Source organism: Phytophthora ramorum, assembly GCF_020800215.1.
Source record: "Phytophthora ramorum isolate Pr-102 chromosome Unknown Phyram_PR-102_s0005, whole genome shotgun sequence".
NCBI lineage: Eukaryota > Oomycota > Peronosporomycetes > Peronosporales > Peronosporaceae > Phytophthora > Phytophthora ramorum.
In genome coordinates, this window is record NW_027150651.1 from 3,399,461 (window position 1) to 3,420,174 (window position 20,714).

The following is a 20,714-nucleotide window of genomic DNA, read 5'->3' on the forward strand; positions in this document are numbered from 1 at the left end:
AAATGTGGCTCTTCACAGTAAAGTACACTCCGCCACGTCCAATGCCGCATTTACAAAGCATCCCTGAAGGGCCAAGATAACATTTCCGTTTCTATTGAGATGGAGCTGGGATGTCCGATGTGCTGCTGGCAGCGGGGCGCCTTCTTGATCGGCTAGACGACGACGATGACGAAGAAGAGTGCGATTGTCCCGATCGGAAAGATCGCACATCGGGGGACACGAAAGATGAAGCGTGGGAGCTGGTTTGTAGCTCCTCGATTTTCCGATCGCGCTGCAGCAAAGGTATAAGCAAATGTTAATCAGACACGAAGCTGCGAGCTCAAACACCCCCAAAACGTAAGTTACCTGCTCGATTTCACGCTCGTATTTTGCCGCAAAACGCTTGAATTTACTGCGAGACCGCTCCAGTTGCTGTAAACAGGAATACCCGCATCATCGCAGTGAAGTGTTAGCATGTGAATGACGAATCTCTAATAAACACCTTAGCAATCGTACCTTGATTGTATCGTCTTGCTGAGTCAGACGGTCTTCAAGCTCTTGACACTTTATTTGAGCTTCTTCCAGAGCATGGAGAGGGAGGAACGAAGAAGAGCTATTCGAAGACTTCCCACCAGATTCCGGAGTACTTCCAACTGCATTCGATGAAGGCGAATAGGACGGAGAGTGGGGCGGAGGTACGAGTTTTCTATGAGCAGTGGACGGTTCAGGTTCGGATGTGCGCGAGGCTTGACCAGTGGACGGAGGCGTGTGTTTGAGCTCGGACATATCCATTACAGCAGTGGAAGCCGGCACTTGACGTTGATGAGACGCTTGAATTTCTTGCGCCATCGCATTCCGTTGCTCTTCCAGATGGGAGATCATGTTTTCGTTAGTAGCGATCTTCTGGCGGAGAGTTGATGCTACCTCTTCCAGACTGCGTCTCTGCGACTGCTCGGCATGCAGCTTGTCTTGCAGAGACTTCATTTCGTACTTACAGTTGCTCAGCTTTGCCTCCAAATGTACGATCCGCTGTGAGACGGCGGCATTCTCAGCGTGCGCTCCATATCGCTGGGCAGAAATCTCCGTGGAAACCTGCTTCTGAGCATCCAGTTCGTGCACAAGTTGTTGCATCCGTGTCTGAAGGTCGTCTTGCTTCTCCTCGCTTGCCTGCAGTTTCTCCGTAAGAAAACTGACTTGGTCTCGATACGTCGCTGCTTCAGTCGCCAAGGTCGCATTCTTCTCTCGCAATGCTTGGAGCTGGTTGTCAAGCGTAGCCACTTGCTTCCTCAACGATTCGTTCACAACAGCTAATTCTTCCTGCAGTTCTGAAATCTCGGCCCTAGCTTTCTGCATCCCCTCGTGCTCCTGGATGAGCGATCGATAAGTATGACGCAAGTCCTCCAACTCGATCTGCAAAGTATCTCTCTCACGCTCAATCTCTCGTGTCGTTTGCTTCATGTTCTTGGTCGACTGGGAGTGGGAGAGTTCAGTACGCTGCAGGCGAGTGCACTCTTCACTTATCGCTTGGTTTTCAATGGTCATGTTCTCCAGGTCTTGAGCTAGAGCTGATAATTCGGCAGTGTGCATGCCCTTTAAATGCTCCAATCGATCCACCTCGCTTTCCAGTTGCGAGCAGTGCGCTTGCATCTTACTCAGCTTGTCTTCAGCTTCGTTCAGCTTGTTCACCAAGCTCCCCATCTGCTCCTGCATCCCAGTAGCATCGGATTTCTTCGCCTGCACTGCTTTACGAAGTTCAGTGGTCTGTTTTTCGAGATCGTGATATTTCTCAGTCAGTCCATCAAGTTGGTCATTCACAGCATCTTTTTCGTTGTCCAGTGTACGCGTCAGCTTCTTCAATGAAGAAATCTCATTATTCTTTGCAGAAATATCGCTTTCCTGTGAGCTGACCTTCGTATTCAAGTCATCCATCTCTTGCTGGTGGCGCTGGATCTGTTGTTGGCGCTGTTTTATCTGGAAGACCATTTGATCACGCGACGACTCCATTTGCTCGATGAGTAGCTTGAAGTTTTCAACAGCCTCCGTCTTTTCAGTCAGCGCGCGGTCTTTCGACTGAATTTCTGCTCGAAGCTGCTTCAAAGCGATTTCTCGAGCACGGTTTACCTCCTTTGTTTGTAAGAGTTCATCCTGAAGCAGAACGAGCTGAGTCTGTGCGCTCTTATGGCTCGTCTTCTCCTGTTCTAAGCGTGTTTCCAGCTGGTGCGAGCTGTTTTGCTTGAGCTTCAACTCGCTTTGTAGCTGCCGGACCTGGTTTCTTAAATCGCTCGCGGAGCTTTGGCTGGACTGAAGTGCGCTCTGTCCAGATGAGAGAGAGTGTTGTTGCGCCTGAACCTCGTTCGACAACTTTTCAAACTCGCTTTGATAATGGTTCCATGTCTGACGTGCGTTACGAAGCTCCACCACGGCACTATCGTAGTTGTTCTGCAGTTCAGTCTTCTCCTTTTCGAGCGTAGAGCATTTCTTGCTTGCTACAGCAGCCTCTGCTTGCAGTTTTTGAATTTGATCCGATAGTCGTTTGGTGTGAAGGTCGTCATTCTCCACACGGTTCTTCAAGCTAGCGTTTTGATCGCGAAGCTCCTCCACATGGCGTTTAAGCGCCAGCGCCTCATTTTGCACAACCAACTTCTCGTTCTCGGTTTCTTCGGCACGACTCAGGAGTAACTGCGCTTGGTTCTGCTTATCCGAGAGTTCTCGAACCTTCTCCCTGGTTTCGACAAGCTGTCTTTGGACGTCAGCGCACTCGCGCTTCTTAGTCTCCAGCATGTCTTCAAGGTTAGATTGCATCTTGGACGCAATATTAGCCTTCTCGATTAGTTTTTCATTTTCACGCTCTGCTTCTTGCAGCGAAGCCTTCGCATTCTGTAAATCTTCTTCTAGATTCATCGCCTGAAGCATCAACGTCTCCTTCTCTCGTCGGAGATCGTGTCTTTCCTCTTCCAACCATTTCATCTCCTGGGCAAACACCGCCTTCCTCCCATCCTTAACTCCATCTACGCTCTCTGCATCACTAGCCGCCGCTTGCAGCCTATCCAACTGGCCAGCTAAACGCTCAACCTCTCCCTTTTGGATAAGAAGAGCATGATTCAGTGAGCGGCATTCATCGTCACGCTGGGAAAGCAATTTGTCCATCGAGCGTAACTCGCGGTGCAGTGAGGCATTTTTCTCTTTGTCCAGAGCGTGGTTGTCTTCACTCTGCTTAAGAGATTCACGCAGCACATCAAGTTCGCGAGTGTGTGCGTCAAGGGAAGCGCGAGCATCCGCCAGCGACTGCACCAACTTCGACTTTTCCACGTTGAACTCCTTCGTCTGTGCTTCCGCACGAGCCAAGTTGCTGGTAAGAACGCGATTGTGGGAATTGGCGTTCGAGAGGGCGTTCGTGTACGAAATTTTGTCGTAGTGCATTGCGCGGAGAGCATCTTCAAGGCGATCCTTGTGCGTCGTCAGTGTTTGCACTTGCTCCTTCAGCGACGTCGCATCAGCAACCTGGCCGCCATCCCCAGCTTCTGGTGAATCGATGGCTGGTGTCGGTCGTCGAGGCGCCTGGGGACTGCCTGGCTCTTGATGTGTCTCACTACACCGCAAGTGCTCTTCCTCAAGCACATGATATTTCGCCTGCAACACACTCAGCTCCTTGCTGAAATGGTCTCGGTCCAGCTCAGCTTGCCTAGAAAAATGAAAAAGGCAATTATTAGTCCAGGCGATGATTTTGTGAACACCAAGCCACAAACGTACTGAAAATTCTCCGCGATACCGCTGTTACGGCGGATCTGCTCCGTCGCTTCCTTCAACCGATTTTCATACTTGGCCACCTGGTCGTTCAGAATATCAACCTGGGTACTAAGCTGCTCCACTTGAAGCTCGGTCGCCTCTTGCTTTGACTTCGTTTGGTATCTTTCTTCCAAGTCCTGGAGCTTCCGTGACGACGTGTTCTGATCGTTCACCACCTGCACCGAGAGCTTCGAGAGTCTGCTGATCTCCTGTTCACGCTTGCTCAGCTTTTCATTAAACTGCTCACACTGAGCACGCAGCTTGGCGTTCTCCGTCGTCATTTCTGCCAGTTGCTCCTGCAGGTCCTTCGCCACTTGTGCCTGCTGCTCGGACTGCTGCACCTTCCTAGTCTGTTGACTGTCCATCGATAGTCTCCGCAGTGACTGGGACACATCGGATCCCCTCATTTCAATAGACCCCGAGCCAAATCCCTGGGAGGCATCCAACGCGCCTCCTCCACCCGTAGCCAGCACTCGTTCCAGCTGCGCCTGGAGCTTGGCAACCTCTTGATCCTATCAGGCATAGAAGAATTAGGACCGAGCCTACCCGCAAGGTAGAGTGATTCTACCTTTTCGCTCTACCTACTTTCTTAGCACATTGCTGGGTCTTCTGGGTATTGAGAAAATGCAGCTTCTTCACGTCGTCCCGTAGTCCTTCCAGCTGCAGCTCGCAGGCCTTCTCCCTCTCAGTGATAGCTTCTTCCTGGTGGATAATCTCCAAATGCAGCTACAATACAAAAGTAGGTGAGTGTGCCTACTCTACCTCCATTCTACCCTCGTTCTACCTCCTTACATTATTGTTCTCCCTCGTCAGCGTCGCGTTCTCCTTGCGCAGCGGCAGTAGAATCTGCGAGAACTCGAGAGCGTCTCTCTGCGCCTTCTCCAGCGCTCTCTCCGTCTTCTCTCGGGCGGTAGAAGCCGCCAGTAGATCGTCAAGCAGCCGCCTCACTAGCAACACGCTCTCCACCCCCACCGGCTGAACCAAACAACAGCGTCAGTAGAGCGCACATACACAATAGGTAGAACAAGGTAGGGTTCTACCTCACTGTACGACATGGCGCGCAGCTGCGTCTGTAGCTCCCCGAAGCTCCGCACCTCCACGGCCGCCGTCGCGTCCTGGCCCGCGGACGGCGCCATTTTCACTTCAGTATGGAATTCAAACGCGGAATGCTTTTTGCGCGCGCAGTCACTGACACGAGGGGCATGACACTATTACGAGGATTTTCGAATATTGAAGTGACTTGTTTCTATTAGCTGAAGTCTCGGTCAGTGTTGTTTTAGCTCGCCATGCCGCGAGTCATGTCGTGGCAGTCCACGGGAGTGGAGGAGGTCCAACCATGTTCCCACGCAGTGAACCTACAGCCACCACCAAGACATTCAACGGATTTTCGCTGCCGCACGTCTGCGTGGTCTTGATCCTGACACTACACAAACTGCGTGAACACGAATAATGCTAAGTATCACCATTGTGAGATATAAGCAGCAAGTTGCTGCCAGCAACTATCAAAAAGCAGCACCATTCTTTTCCATTTTTCGACGTCAACCAAGAAAATAATATTCTTAGTTCATACTCGACTGAAAAGTCGTTGAGACGCCGACCCGGGGACTAACGGCCATGGACAGCTTCGACCTGTCGGAGCAGCGGATCGTGCAGTTGGAACAGATTCCACTCGAGATCCGCCACCAAATTGAAAGGGGGGATGGCTCGGAGTATGCTTTGGACCTGTCACTCAATCGTCTGCGCAGTATAGACCAGATCGGGGTCTTCGAACATGTTGTCCAGGTATTGTACTACAAAAGTATGAAGCGTTGCTTTTAAGTACTGATGAGGTTGCTGCTGTCGTGTAGTTGGATCTGTCGGGCAACCAACTCGAAAGTGTGAATGGCATTCAATCGCTTCGACGTTTGCAGAGCTTGGACTTGTCCAGAAATTGCATCGCCACAGTAGATTTGTTGGCTCTATTGCCTGCTTTGCAAGTGCTCAAGGTCGCGGAGAACAGTCTGACAACCATCGACTCACTTCAATTACTACCAGAGTTGCGAGTGGTGGATGCATCGTACAACCGCATTACCAAGTGGCCTCCGCTAGCAGGGTTGAGTTTGTTGGAGGTATCAGCTACATGCACAAGGTGATCGACAGTGAAAGTGTTCGTACTCACAGCTTTTGTTGTGAATGGCGGGATGCTAGACGCTGGACTTGTCAGACAACATGCTGGGAGCCTTCTCGTCTTCGCTTTCACCCACTCTTTTCCCTTCTCGGCTTCGGCGTCTCTCGATCGCCAGGAACCAAATTGACAAGGTACGGCACCCCATTAATTTATCATGCTAATAGTCTTGCTAACTTTCAGACATTGAAAGCTTTGCGGGGTTGCCTGCCTTGGACTGCAACTTTTAGCGTTGGAATTTCTCGCTTTCGATGGAAACCCGATTGTACTTGAGGTTGCGCGCAGTGGCGGGCAATTAGAGCGTCTTCTTGCTACGATCTTCCCTGCTCTGCCTCTTAGTAACGATGGAGGCCTCACCGTGTCCGGGAGAAGGCATGAAGATTTTACTGTACTTCCTCAAACGCTGAATTCTCTCAAACGCGCCATACTCGAAGGCCACGAAGTAGCTCTAGACGAATTTCTCGTTACAGGTTCTATGCCAGCTCAAGGGGATCTTGGAGCTGGAGGAGTCTTTCCACCTCCACCTCCTCCTGTTGGGCGACCACTTCGGCGACAATCTTCACCTACTGCTACTGAGGACGATCAAAGTGGATTTGACAACTCTCTTTCGCACGATAACAAGTTGGACATTTGGAAACGGATTCAAGAAGATCGCAAAGCACAACTCGGTCAAAGTAGTGGCTTCGCACCATTCAACAGTGAAATCAAACGTGAGAAATCAGTGCGTTGGGGGGAAGAATCTGTGGTGAACACTCCACTAGAAGACGATATTCGTAAGCCTGCTCTCACAGCAGCGGACTTGGCTGTCCCTGACGCTCTTGACAACTCCAGCCTAAGTGTAATGAAACCACTGGAGTCTTCAACTTTTGTAAGTGAGCCGCTCAAAAATTCTCCACCTCCAAGTGGCACCGAATACGAAGCTCTCGTGAAGAAACTCACCGACCAAGTGACCACAATGCGCAAGTATATGAAGGTAACAACTCGAAAGTGCTATGTTGTTCATTATTCAACTACCTCACGGTGGTCATTTTTGTAGGTGTGGATCAAGCGGGAGAAGATGGTGCGCGATGCTTCCGCGAGGAAAGTACAGAAGTGTTTCCGACGACTGCAAAGAAGGTCTCAGCTCCGACAACGAGTACAGCGTTCCAGAATCCGTCGCCAGGAGCAATACAGCTTTCGGCACTGTTCTTCGAGCTTGATGCAGAATATAAACTACCGGGGTGCAAGTCAAGTTCGGATGGAAGCTGTGAGCGCACAAACCATCCAAAGATTCGCTCGGGGGGTTATCACTCGACGCCGTGTAGGCCTTTTCAGGAGAACACATGCTGCTGCACGGAAGATTCAGCATGCTTGGAGAAAACATGTTCATGATCGACAAGCCATCCTGCAGGGTAACTGGAGACTCTCTGGTGAGAGTAAAAGCACTACGAATTCCCTGTCTAACAGAAGATGGCACGGAATTCTCCGAGGAATGATTCGCTGTTCGCACGATGTGAAACAGCTCCAACAGGTTTGTGCGGTACAAGATGATGCCATCAGCCACCTCTGGAGCAATCAGGTCTGCACCGATTCAACTGATGAAGCCAACGTCGAGAAGAATATTGTACGGTTCCAGGTAAGATTTCGGTGTGGGCGATTTCGTCTCTGTTGGTGCTAATATTGTTTTCATTGTCAGCGTATGTGGCGAGGTCACTCGATTTGGAAGCAAGAATCGCTGGAGAGAGGAAACCTCAACGTAAAAGGTGGTGATTCTTCTCCCGAGGTGTACCCGGCCAGCGTGGTGGACGAAATGAAGAGTCAAATGGATCGCCAGGCACTTGAGATTGACCAGATGAAGCAACAATTGGAAGCTCTGCAGAATTTAGTCGCCGGTCTGGCTGCCACAAAGCTTGAAAAGGTCAACTAGGGAAGCTATCAACTATTGCAAGATGGAATCTGACTGATATTTTCTGCGTCACGAGCAATCACTTTCGGGTCAACATTTGTCATCCACACGCCTACGCTTTCCTATGTTAATCACTCTCCAATTTTCTTCGGCTCAAGTCATTCAAGTTTTACTGCCACAGTCGAAGAAGCGTCTGCCATGGGAAACGTCTCAAGCTGCTACAAGAGTAACAATCGATTGGATACCTGCACGACCCCGGGCGATGAAGACGAGCGAGCGCCAAACTCCGGCGTGAGCTACGAAGTTCAAGATGAAAAGGCTGATCGACCAGCGGGCAGCCAAGAAAACCCTCAGGAGACAGGCCCGACGCAAGGTCCTGCAGCATCGCCTAAAGCCATCAGTGGCCCCACGAAAACTGTGACCACGCCTTCCACCCCGTTGCTGCACTCCGGAAGTGGAAACCGTAGTGAAGGTGGCAACTATGGAGGTGATCACTGACTCAAGTCAATACGATGAGGTTGGTTGCGATGGTGCAGTTCTTGTGCGGAAAGCGTTGCTGTGTACTCGTCGATTTGCTTCATTTGGTGAGTTCTTAGGTGCATTTGGTGGAGGCAAAACAACAGAGCGAGAACTGTTTAACACTTCACCTGCGTTCAATTCAAAACGTACGACGCATTTACCCCTGTGTGAGCGGTAATATGCTGCTAATAATGCTTTGGCAGTTTGTTTTTAGAGAATTTGACTGTTCCTCTACAGGTCCCAAGTAGCAGCTATCTTCACTGCTTTGAATCGGATGGTATCGGTCTTTTCACAGAGATGGAAAGTAGCGCAAGGCCCCACAGCACAGAAGGCTGCAGTGGTGAAACTAGAGAGTGAGAGAAGGCCCGAATCCGCTAATTTAGCTCGTGACTCATGGTGGAGGTGGCGACGGCATCGTTTTTCCACTATCGGCTGGGTGAATGTCATCCTCATGACTTTCATCTTTTTACTCTCGAGCGCCTGGAGTTTACTTCTGATTATCCTGAACCTGGAGCCGAGCAAAAGTGCCAACTTTATTTTACAGACTGAGAGTCTGGACCATGGCCACTTCTGGCAATCCCGTAAGGCTGCTTCCTCCATCCAAGCGACAAGCACGTCATTGTTGCTTATTGTCTTTGGTGTGTACTGGTATCTCTTGTACCTTCTGCTGATCCGACCTCCTTCACGTCGCGTTCGATCTGAGGAACTGAAGCCTAAAGCACAAAAGCCTACCCTCCGAAAGGTGCCACCCGTGGAGAATATTCCCGGGGGGCAGCAAAAAGCAGTGCAGCGTCCAATTCCCCTTCTTGTACGGCAAGTTGTTAGGACGATTGCCACGACTTACCGCAGTGTCGTCTCGACTGACGGCAAGTACCGCAAAGTGTGGGTAAGGAATCCAAAGCGTATTATCGCGATGGATCATCTACTAACTGATAAACTGTTTTGTTTCTCATGCCCTCGTCCATGCATGTCAGAACGTTTTGATGGAGATACCAGAAGTCATTTTACAGATACTTTCCCTTCGGGAGCACATGAGTCAAGGACTTGACTCGTCGCTGCTCTATTGCTACGCCTCGCTGATGGCTTTGAACGCATTCGTTGCCTTTTACCATATTCAGTTCCGGTGGAACGAAGCCACGCTTCATCACATCGTGAAGGACTCCATGTAAGTTGGCCAAACCGATTAAGCTCGCGTTGCTTACACTTACTAGCCTGCTGTGTTCATCGTATTCAGAGTTGACGCAGCATTTGCTGTATTCTTCCCAGCGCTCATTCTACTTTACTCGCTCTTCATCTTTCAAGACGATCTGATGGCAGTGAAAATCCGGCAGCAGTTCTTTCCTCCTCGAGTATTTGAGCGTAAAGCCCGCAACTACGTGAGTGCAAAGGAGCTGAACATGTTCACCACGGACTTCGAGAGCTTGTTGATTCGTAGCGGATGGGATGTATTTCTCAAACTGAGTTTCAGCTTGCTTGCGTGTTTCCGCTGGACCAAGATCACGCACCTCCTTCTACAACGAGAAGACAAAGTTCCTTCATCACCAAGTCAAGCACTTGCGCACTCAATAGCAAAATCAGCGAAAGCAGTGGCACCTCTCGGGTCTGCAAATGGATCTACTCAGCCACATATTAATCTCGATGATTCCAGAGCACGTCGGCATTTTGTACAGTCTAGACTGCGGGCGCTGGTCGGCATCTTGTTCTTCGTCTATGGTGTCGGGTGCATTGTGTACACTGCCATTGCTGTACAGAAATCGCAAACTGCATGCTTGTCGTATCCCGAGTGTGTTCAATTCGCGTATCTGTGGGCTCCTGGTACATCACAAGATACGTGTGCTTGCATTGCGTACGTTGATCGCGACCTCGCTCCGGCAGACTCCGATAGTCTGACAGATGTCACGCAGACATTGACGGAGTTGGCTGGCGGAGGCAAACTACAGACAGTGCAACTTGTGAACCGCAAGATTAATGGATCACTTCCGGAGGAGCTTCAATCGTGCCAAAGTCTTCGGAATTTGTACGTCATCAATCATTTATGTAGAGCTTGTCTTACCTCTGGAATTAACATTGCGTACGGTAGGGTCTTGATTCACACCGGTGTTGGAGTGTTTCCGTCATGGGCTTCTAAGTCATTCTCGAAGCTGGAATATCTGTACGTCAGACTCCCACCAACATGATGTACTATTGTCATAAAAACTCAGTTGTTTCGTGCTCCTCACAGACACATTGAAGGCGACTCCACTGACGTGAATCTTGTCGAACTACCGAGCGATCTGTTTTCCGCGATGGCAAATCTCCACACCATTCACCTCTCGTATCACCCAAATCTGCCGAGTCTTCCGTCTTTGGCAGGGTCCACAGCTCTCCAAAGCGTCTACTATGGATTTCTCGACTCTATCAAGGAATTCTCTTCGGTAGGCGATCTACCAGACTTACAAGTGGTGGCGCTTGAAAGCCTTCCACTACTCCGGTCGCTCCCAGAAATTGCTCAGTACGAGAGTATTCTCGATATGGTGTTCGTACAGGACATCCCAGCCTGTTGCAGTGGATTTCTAAGCGAAGGGACTTGCAACACGACTTTTCCTAGTTGCTGCGGACCACCTCAAAGCAAAAACGCCAGCACAACTGCCAGCAATGAAAACAGTCAAGACGGAAGCGCAAATATCATCCAAGATGGCAGCAACAATGACAGCGTAGAGAACAGTGAGGATGGGAGCTCGCACGATTCCTTGCCGCCAACGTGTCTTGTCATGCCTGACGACAGCGCGCTCCTCCCGTCTAACGCAACGCTTTTGGTGCTCAGCCAGTTCGCCACCAACGCCTCCAACTTCTGCGATGCTGCCCAAGCTGCTTGTCCAAATGCCGTTATGGCCGCTATGCTCAAAAGAGAGGATATCTGCAAAGGCGTGCTCTACCGCGAGTGCTCATCGGAGTCTCAAGGTGTCGGGATATGCTTTAACGAAGATATGGGGCGGGTGCAGTGCACGTATTCCCAAGCGACTATCGACATGCGGGAGGCGGAAATCGCAGCGGGTTGTCGCTGTGACAAGGTCGAGGAAAAGTGGCTCGGGTGTGCGTGACGAGTTAGGTTGCAGGGGCAAACACGTGATGAAGAGAAATCATTTTAGTGGAGGGTGCCCCGTGTTCGTTGCGCAAAATTTAATGCACGACGTACCATCTAAACAGTACTAGTAAGCGACGGCTATATCATGATGGCTCAGAAACGAGCTGTGGAGGGAGCGTGTGTGTTGAACTGCTTGCGAGGATTTCACATGACGGTCCTAATGGATGTCTTCTCATTTAAGCTGCGATAGCGAATAGGATAGAAACTACTTGAACAACACGATAGTCTCTGGTACCAACCTCAGGACACGTCTTCGGGGTCCCTAATCGTCTGCTGTTCCGAAGTTTGTTCGAGCTGCATGTACATGCTGGTGGGTATGAGCAAATCGAGCGAATCCAAACGGACCGAAGTCCGCGTCGGACACGCGAGGTGTCCCGTCCAGCCATTTTCCTCTGTCCTGCTTATGGTAAAGTGCATTTCCAAGTCCCCTGGAAGCCTCGAGATAAAGCTCTAGCGGTCATCTGCGCACGGGCACCTCACCTCGGCTCCAATACGTACAATAGTCGCCTGCAATGTTGGGGTGGCTGATGACACACGCAGAGATTTTCTTTCGCGTCGGCCATGAATTTCCCACCTCGTCCCATGTACAAGCCAAGGCAAGTTGAGACGCCAGGGAGCTCGCGTCCAAACATGGTCCGCGCCCTCGACCTGCGACTACCGCGATTGGTTTGACAGTCTCGCTGTTCGTCACGATGTTGGACAAGACAGAGGCAACGTGTTGAAGTATGTAGACGAACAGCTTCAAGTTGGTGGTTCATACGACTTCTACCTACTTAATTGGTGGCGTTCCTCACGTAGTACGGCTCGGACTGGAACTCGTCCGAGCAGTACGGGAACGTGGCGCTGTCCGAGTCCGGGTTGAAGAGGTTCTTACCGGCGTAGATCATGACGTACACGCCTAGGACGGTGCAGACGACGATGATGAGCATGGAGCCCACGCGCTCGTACATGGGCAGCTTGGTCCAGAAAACCTTGAGGTAGAACATGAGCGGCAGCACGAGGCTTCCCGCCGTAACGGCCGTGGCGCCCGTGAAGTCCACGAGGTCGAGGAAGTGGTCGCGCAGGAAAACGGACGCCACCACGAGCACCGCGAGGATGCACAGGCGGAGCACCATGTAGCGGAGCATGTTGAGCGTGCCACGGTACTCGGCGAACTCGTCTTCGTACTTGGGCGCGTCCTGCAGGTTGGAAGTGTAGCTGCACTCCGGGTCTGCGGGTGAGAGCTTCTCGTTGAGATCGAGGCCGAGCTCCTGGTCGATGACAGGTTGTTCCTTGTGCATGCCCAGAAGGAACCGCTCAGCCATGAAGAACGCGGGCATGGTGATGGTCGAGAAGGCGATGACAATGTGCACGTGCATGAACAAGTAGGCCATGATGACCGCGCCTCTGTTGGGGACGAACCCCAACGCTGAGGTTGAGGACGGGTCGGACGTGTTCACCGTCGAGAACAGCAAGTTGCCCGAGAGCTGGCAGCCGCCCGCAGCGTATCCGGCGATCGCAATGGCCAGGAAGAAGACGGTGCCAACGCCCATACTGACCATGATGATGCGGGGCATCCGCTCCGGTTGCGAGTGCTGTCGTTGCAGGTCGGGGATCACGACGGCAGCACCGTAGGCCAGAGCGAGGTTTCCGAAAGCCGTGAGCACTTGATGGAGCGAGACGTCGGGCGCCGGAATCGACGGGTGGCCACGCATCTCCCACTCGAGAATGCTCACGCCGATGACGTCGGCGATGATCGTGCCTAGACAACCGACCAGAGCCACCGACGACGCCTCCTTCAGAGTCGGGATCATGCACACGGGCACAACCGTGACAGCCATGAAGACCATCCAGAAAATCTGACTGAACGAGTCCGGGAACAGCACGTCGAGTAGCGTACTGCCCAGCACCAGGAAGGCACAGGGCAGCAGCAGACACACGAGGAGCTGCGAGATCATGACGGCGTAGCGGCCAGGGGCACCAAAGACCCAGGCGCCGACATCCGTGAAAGTCTTAACCGACGGCGGGGCCGCGTAGATGACGTTGGACAGCGCGATGGTCGCGTAGATATTCACGAACGCCATGAGCAGCAGCGCGATCGTGGCGTAGATCGGGCCGGCCCGGGCGTAGTTGGACGGCATGGACAGCGACCCGATGCCGCAAAAGCAGCAGAAGATGTTGAAGCTGATCTTGGCATCTTCGAGCGTGTAGAACGGAGAAGGCATCGTTGCTGGAGGAGGAAACCGAGCGAACGAAGAGTGAACTGCACGGGAGCACCAAGGTCTCTCCACCCGTGGTTGGTGAGACGCAACGAGGTGCAACCCCCGGACAAGTGAACCAGACAGTCCACGGAGATCACACGATCCCGCACTGCGCGTGGCGTTTGCACGCGGTGCGTACGAGGCAGGACGCTGCAGACCATCCGCTCGCGAGATACGGACTTGTTGCGGTAGACCATGCACCGGAAAAAGGCACACAGGGTCATCTCAACATGATGTTTGGTTGCTCGCTTGGAAGCTATCAGTAGGCACGACGTGTTGAGTGCGGTTGCATGAGGTCAAACCGTGATAGAAGTCTTGTTGGGCTGGTTAACACCTACGATGCACTATCGAGTTGATATGGGATTCCTACACTTAGTTGGATGTGGTCGAGTTCCGCACGTAGTACGGCTCCATTTGGTTCTCCACGGAGCAGTACGGGAACGTGGCGGTCTCGGTGTCTGGGTTAAACAGGTTCTTGCCGGCGTAGATCATGACGTAGCAGCCCACGACACTGCAGATGCAAATGACGAGGATGGCCACCACACGCTCGTACAGGGGCAGCTCGTTCCAGAAGACCTTGAGGTAGAACACAATGGGCAGTGCGAGGCAGCACACCGTAATGGCCGAGGCACCCGTGAAGTCCACGAGGTCAAGAAAGTGGTCGCGGAGGCCGATCGACACCGCCACGAGCACTGCAATGATGCACAGACGCAGAGTCACGTAACGCATGACTGTGCCTGTTCCCTCGTACTCCGAGAGCTCTTGGGTCTCCTTATCCTTACGTTGCTGCTCCGCGGTCAGGACGCGGCCCGGTGTGTTGGTGGCGTTGTAGTTACCCTCCAAGTCCGGCGTGGCCACCGGGTCAGCGGTGACCACAGGCGAGCCAGATGCAGTCGACAGCTTCTCCTGTACGTCGACGTCCTGGGTCGGGGTCTTGTGCATGCCCAGAATGAAGCGCTCGGCCATGTAGAACGGGGGCTGAATCACCGTCGAGAAGGCGATGACGATGTGGACTTGCATGAACAGGTAGGCCATGATGACGGCGCCCCGGTTCGGGATGAAGCCCAACGCGGACGGAGCCGACGGGTCGGAAGTGTTGACGACGGAGAAGAGCAGGTTGCCCGAGAGTTGGCAGCCACCGGCAGCGTAACCTGCAATGGCCACGGCCAGGAAGAAAGCAGAGCCCGCTCCCAGGCTCACGAGGATGATGCGGGGCATGCGCGTGGGCTCCGAGTGCTGCCGCTGAAGGTCCGGCACAACGACCGATGCGCCGTACGCGAGCGATAGGTTACCAAACGTGGTAAGCACCTGGTGCAGCGTGACGTCCGGGGTCGGCACGGACGAGTGGCCACGCATCTCCCACTCGAGAATGCTGACACCGACAATGTCGGCGATGAGCGTGCCGAGGCAGCCGACGAACGCCACGGAGGCGGCGGCCTTCAACGTCGGGATCAAGCAGGACGGCACCACGGTGATGGCCATGAAGATGATCCAGAAGATCTGACTGAACGAGTCCGGGAACAGCACGTCAAGCAGCGTGCTACCGAGCACCAGGAAGGCGCACGGTAGCAGTAAGCACACGAGCATCTGGGACACGATCACGAGGTAGCGTCCGGTCTTGCCGAGCACCCAGTCGCCGACGTCGGTGAACGTCTTGACCGACGCGGGAGCTACCAGCATCACCTTGGAGAGCGCCACGGTGGCGTAAATGTTGGCGAACGCCATCAGCAGCATGGCGATGGTGGCGTACACGGGTCCGGCACGGGCGAAGTTGGACGGCATGGAGAGCGTGCCGATGCCGAAGAAGCAGCACACAATATTGAAAATGGTATTGGCATCTTCCATCGTCAGGAAGGCCTTCTGACGCGACTGCGGCGCCATGGTGGACTGAGATGGCTGGAACTTGACAAGCCTTGGCGTCCAAACGGAGGTTCGAAAGTGGCTGATCGAGCGGTGCTCGCTGCTGTCGAATTTACTCGTGGACGAGAGCACCAACGCGAGCGGCGCACGGGACATCCGGTGGCTGCACGTCGTTGTTGCACTCGTCGAGCTTTTCGCCGACATAGCAAGTCCCCGCACCACCAATCTGTAGATCACCCGATTCAAGATGCACACGCCACGTCCGCTTTCGGTTGAACTTGCACGGTGCTGGTGTAACCCCATGCCGACAACTCGAAGAGAGACCAGCGGCTCCATTGCCGACGTCGAGGTGAAGCTCGCGGACTCAGCGTTGCACTACGCGTCCCATCGTGCAAGCAGGCGGTGCAACAACGCCGGGCTGGTTCAGAAGATACGGAGACCGCCACGTCTCACGTTCGGCCTGGCACCGGAACGTCAAGTTAGCCACGATATCAGCGTCACTCCGCTTCGACTGGAACAAACGCATACCGGGGGCACTATATGGATTACCAACGGGTGTATCTGTCGTGGTCCTGCCCTAACGCTCTCCTAGCTCGATGTCTGGTCACCGTTCACGCCGAAGTCGTCGCGTTCCGCACGTAGTACGGCTCCGACTGGTACTCCTCCGAGCAGTACGGGAACGTGGCGCTGTCCGAGTCCGGGTTGAAGAGGTTCTTGCCGGCGTAGATCATGACGTAGCACCCCACAACTGTGCATACGACGATGACCACGAGCGCCACCACGCGCTCGTACACCGGTAGGTCGCGCCAGAAAACCTTAAGGTAGAACACGAGCGGCAGCACCAAGCAACACACGGTGATAGCCGACGCGCCTGTGAAGTCCACCAGGTCCAAGAAGTGCGAGCGGAAGCCGATAGACGCAGCCACCAGTATTGCCATGATCACGAGGCGGAGCGTGACATATCTGAAGACGTTGGTGGTACCAGTGTAGTCCGAGAGCTGCGCCTCGTCGTGCTCCTTCTCCTCCTGCTCGCGCTTGGCGGAGTTCGACAGCGTCTCGTTGTCCGAGTCGTCGTTGCTCTCCAGATCCCTCCCTACACGTCCACTGATGCTAGCCACAGGACCGTTGGTAGACAGCTTGTCTCGGAGCTCTTCCCAGCCTTCATTGTTGTCGTCCTGCTGGAGTGACACCTTTTCAACAGGGTCCTTGTGCATGCCCAGAATGAGACGCTCGGCCATGTAGAACGGCGGCTGCAGCACTGTCGACAGCACGATCACCACGTGCAGGTGCATGAACATGTACGCCATGACGACTGCGCCGTGGTCGGGGGTGAAGCCCAGCGCCGAGGGTGACGACGGGTCCGACGTGTTCACGATGGAAAAAAGCAGGTTGGCCGAGAGCTGGCAGCCACCGGCCACGTAGCCGGCGATCGCCACAGCCAGGAAAAACGCGGAGCCGATGCCAAGACTAACCGCGATGACGCGGGGCATACGCTTGGGCTGCGAGTGTTGGCGCTGGAGGTCTGGGATCAAAACCGCGACACCGTACGCAAGCGAGAGGTTTCCGAACGCAGTCAACACTTGGTGCAGTGATACATCGGGTGACGGCGCAGTGGGGTGGCCACGCATCTCCCATACCAGGACACTCACGCCAACCACGTCGGCGATGATGGTGCCCATGCACCCGATGAAGGCCACGGTCGCAGCAGCCTTGAGGGTCGGGATCAAACACGCGGGGACGGCCGTGATGGCCACGAAAACGATCCAGAAAATCTGGCTGAACGAGTCGGGGAACAGCACGTCGAGCAGCGTACTGCCCAGCACCAGGAAGGCACAGGGCAGCAGCAGACACACGAGTAGCTGGGAGACGTTGACGAGGTACCGACCGGTCTTGCCGAGCACCCACTCCCCGACGTCGCTGAAAGTCTTGACGGACGACGGTGCCACGAGGATGACTCGGGACAAGGCCACCGTGGCGTAGATGTTGGCGAACGCCATGAAGAGCATGGCGATGGTGCCGTACACAGGCCCCGCTCGGGCGAAATTGGACGGCATGGCGAGCGTGCCGATGCCGCAGATGCAGCAGATGATACTGAAGCTGATCTTGGCATCCTCGAGCGTGAAGAAGGCCGACCGACGCGGCTCCGAGGACGGGGCGATTGCAGCCATCTTGAAATGGGACGTCACCTCGCTCTGCTGGTTGATCGATCGAGTGGTTTGCGCTCCCTCGACCCCCAAACACAGAATACTCTCGTGGACAGCTCGCGAGAGCACGAGCCGGCGTCTACGTCCGCTCTGCTCAACGCTTGCGCATGTCACTGCGTCAAAAGCGGCTCGATTTCATGGATCAAGTTGATCATAGTCGGGGCCCGACGCGTACATCGTACAAGGATTGACTCGGTTGTTGACAACGGACGTCGAAATGGAGCAGCAGACTCCCTTGGTGGTTGGTGTTGCCAACGCTCGTGCGCTTCCGTATGGCGGTTGATGGCATGGCACCACCGCCACATGGGTGCTAACTGCAAATCTCCGGCTCGGGGCACTGGCAGTGCCGCATTGCACCGCTCGACACATCACTAGGAAAAGTTTCGGTCCTCTCCAACGTCCGGAAGGAGAAGGATGCGTTGGTGAAGATGAGGAAGCAGTGAAGAGCACGAGGTTACCTCATTGAGGTTGCATGGTGTGATCTCTGATGAGTCACCTTGGCTGCGATTGAAGTTGTACGTCGACCTCGCTTCGTAAGCGGAAGTGTCGATGAAAAGAGTTATCCACCGAAGTTCTGAGTGCCAATATCAACAGGAATCCCAGACTGGAAGGATGCAAGTCACTGACACCGTAGAGCTCCCAATCTGGCAACTAAAGCGGATGCCTGTCCGAGTCGAGCGTAAACAGTCGCAGCGGCATCCTAATACCTGTACACGTATTACATGTACAGGTATCTGTAGGATTCCTATCGATACGGTGCTGGCATCATCAAGAGCAAAACACGATCCGCAGTACACTACGACGGACGATCCTTCGATCCACTTCAACTAGGGCATCTCCGACAAAAATTACAATACCCGCGGCGCAACACAGATATGGGGTCGTAGTTCCGGTTTTCATGCGTATTCCATTTCGGTTGGTAGGCCCTGATAAGGGGCTCGCGTTTGCTTGTACATGTAACACGGTTGTTTGGCGTTGGTGCGCTTTACGAACCCGTGAAAGTAAGCGCTGTACATTTGTTGAAGATTACAGTTTTGGGCTAATAACATCCGAGACGAACAAATTAAAGCCCTCATCGTACTGACGATCCATCCATTGATCATGCGGTTTGTGGTCTGAGCGTTCAGTTTCCCTTGGCTTGATGGAAGGAGCAATGCATGTCTCGATCAATTATAACTGAAAACAGGATGCCTTGCTTCCGCGACATGGACAAAGTTACTACGTTTTCGAAGTTCGTGTTTGGTTCAGCTACATATTTTTTTTATAAAACTGCTGGTAGGGCAACGTAGTGTAGGTAAGCATACCCGTAGTCTAGCACAGTACAACCGGCAAACGTCCATTCGTCGGGCCTCACATCCCAATGCTGTGGAGGGCAAGACGTATTCATCGATCGCGTTAATGAATATCCAATGGATATGCTGGACTGCGTAAACAAGGAGACGAAGGTTTTGGGCATCCTCTAGGGCCGCCAAGCAGTATCGTACCAACGAACTCGATACCATTTTCTCATTCGGAAAACTGCCTCGTCAAGAACAAGCTCCACTTCCACAATGGTGTACTCCTTCATGTTCAAGACGGTGACCTTGGTGTCCACTTTGCTAGCGTCGCTTGGAGTTGCTAACGCGGAGCTGGAGACTGTCAAACTCACCCACCCGTTCGGTTCCACTGCTGAGGTTTCCCTCTTCGGCGCGCACGTGATGGCGTTCCGTACTGTGTTCGACCCGGACCTAGACGTTCTGTTCATGTCGAACCAGTCGCATCTCGACGGTGTCAACCCCATTCGAGGTGGTATCCCCGTCATGTTCCCCAACGTTGCCAGTGAGGCTGGTTTGCCCGAAGGCGGCTTTGCTCGCATCAGCAACTGGACCCTGGCCAGCATTGAGCAGGCCGCTAACGAACAGTCCATGAGTGTGGCGAAGTTCACTCTGGCATCGAGCGACGCGACTCGAAAAATGTGGCCCGTCGATTTCGAGCTCGAGTACGAGGTGAAGCTGGGCTCTGCCCAGCTGGAGACTACTCTACAAGTGCGTAACACGTTCTCGAAGGAGATCGAGTTCAACGCGCTGCTGCACGACTACATCTACGTCAACGATGTGCGCGAAAACGGTCTGTACGTTGCGGAGCTTCAGGGTGTCGAGTACTACGACATCATCGCCCAAGCGAACAAGACCGAGGACCGCCTCATGGTTGGTTTCGAGTCGCAGACCAACAGCGTGTACTTCAACGCCCCGAGCAAGATCAATGCTCCCGTCAGGGGTGTCAACTTTGACCAAACCGTGTTCATTGAGAGATCAGGCTCCATCAGCGGCGCTGCAACCCAGACGGATATCGTCCTGTGGAACCCGTGGGCTGAAGGTGCCAAGACCATGGACGACTTCGGTGACGAAGAGTACCTCAAGATGGCGACCATCGCGCCCGGTTGTGTGAGCAAGAAGCAGGCACTGCCGGCTGGTCAGACGTACACTCTGCACCAGACCATCGACGTGCAAAGATACTCTTAAGGCATCGTAGAGCCATCATGGTGTAGCCCTGCTCACCATTTTGAAGGCCATTCGTGCACATTTCCATTACGATGAATTTGGTCAACCAACTCCTCCCGTTTTGCTTGACTCCTTGCAATGGTTGTGTTTGAAAAAGGCACGCCCCCTATCTTGGTTCCAAATATCCAAGCAGGAAACATTTGTGAATCAAGACCCTGCAACAAAGACGCTATTAGCCGCACGGCAAGATATTTGCAAATACTACGATACTCTTACAGCAATGATACCGCCGACACTGTAAATCAACAACTGGATGGCGGGGGCCAAATCAACGTCGTGTGAAGATCAGAATTACTAGTGGTGGATGTCGTAGGCAGTGACGAAGTCCACGGAAAAATATCAAATGCAAACACTGATGAAATCACAGCAAGTTGCCTCTCTGTACAATTTCTTAGTTAATCAAAACTGAGACT

At 53.3% G+C, this 20,714-nt stretch overlaps 6 protein-coding genes across 6 annotated transcripts; 4 read left to right on the top strand and 2 right to left on the bottom strand.

The window, feature by feature from the left end:
- Nucleotides 1–91: 91 nt before the first annotated feature.
- KRP23_6800 (Centrosomal protein of 135 kDa) lies at nucleotides 92–4,901 on the bottom strand (the record flags this gene model as incomplete). Its single annotated transcript, XM_067892033.1, has 7 exons — nucleotides 92–271; nucleotides 346–411; nucleotides 496–3,661; nucleotides 3,730–4,277; nucleotides 4,351–4,491; nucleotides 4,558–4,740; nucleotides 4,806–4,901. 7 exons carry the CDS (start codon nucleotides 4,899–4,901, stop codon nucleotides 92–94), a joined length of 4,380 nt encoding a protein of 1,459 aa, XP_067746334.1.
- A 478-nt stretch (nucleotides 4,902–5,379) lies between these two features.
- On the top strand, nucleotides 5,380–7,835 carry KRP23_6801 (Leucine-rich repeat-containing protein 49; the record flags this gene model as incomplete). Its single annotated transcript, XM_067892034.1, has 7 exons — nucleotides 5,380–5,547; nucleotides 5,613–5,873; nucleotides 5,953–6,063; nucleotides 6,123–6,902; nucleotides 6,966–6,989; nucleotides 7,431–7,544; nucleotides 7,605–7,835. The coding sequence occupies 7 exons, from the start codon at nucleotides 5,380–5,382 to the stop codon at nucleotides 7,833–7,835; spliced, it is 1,689 nt and encodes a 562-aa protein (XP_067746335.1).
- Nucleotides 7,836–8,012: 177 nt separating this feature from the next.
- KRP23_6802 (uncharacterized protein) lies at nucleotides 8,013–8,312 on the top strand (the record flags this gene model as incomplete). Its single annotated transcript, XM_067892035.1, has 1 exon — nucleotides 8,013–8,312. The coding sequence occupies one exon, from the start codon at nucleotides 8,013–8,015 to the stop codon at nucleotides 8,310–8,312; it is 300 nt and encodes a 99-aa protein (XP_067746336.1).
- A 1,052-nt stretch (nucleotides 8,313–9,364) lies between these two features.
- On the top strand, nucleotides 9,365–11,413 carry KRP23_6803 (uncharacterized protein; the record flags this gene model as incomplete). The annotated part of the gene is made up of 4 exons (XM_067892037.1): nucleotides 9,365–9,498; nucleotides 9,568–10,350; nucleotides 10,414–10,485; nucleotides 10,555–11,413. 4 exons carry the CDS (start codon nucleotides 9,365–9,367, stop codon nucleotides 11,411–11,413), a joined length of 1,848 nt encoding a protein of 615 aa, XP_067746337.1.
- Nucleotides 11,414–16,168: 4,755 nt separating this feature from the next.
- KRP23_6804 (uncharacterized protein) lies at nucleotides 16,169–16,771 on the bottom strand (the record flags this gene model as incomplete). The annotated part of the gene is made up of 2 exons (XM_067892038.1): nucleotides 16,169–16,305; nucleotides 16,540–16,771. The coding sequence occupies 2 exons, from the start codon at nucleotides 16,769–16,771 to the stop codon at nucleotides 16,169–16,171; spliced, it is 369 nt and encodes a 122-aa protein (XP_067746338.1).
- Nucleotides 16,772–19,311: 2,540 nt separating this feature from the next.
- Nucleotides 19,312–20,262, top strand: KRP23_6805 (putative glucose-6-phosphate 1-epimerase; the record flags this gene model as incomplete). The annotated part of the gene is made up of 1 exon (XM_067892039.1): nucleotides 19,312–20,262. The coding sequence occupies one exon, from the start codon at nucleotides 19,312–19,314 to the stop codon at nucleotides 20,260–20,262; it is 951 nt and encodes a 316-aa protein (XP_067746339.1).
- Nucleotides 20,263–20,714: the final 452 nt, after the last annotated feature.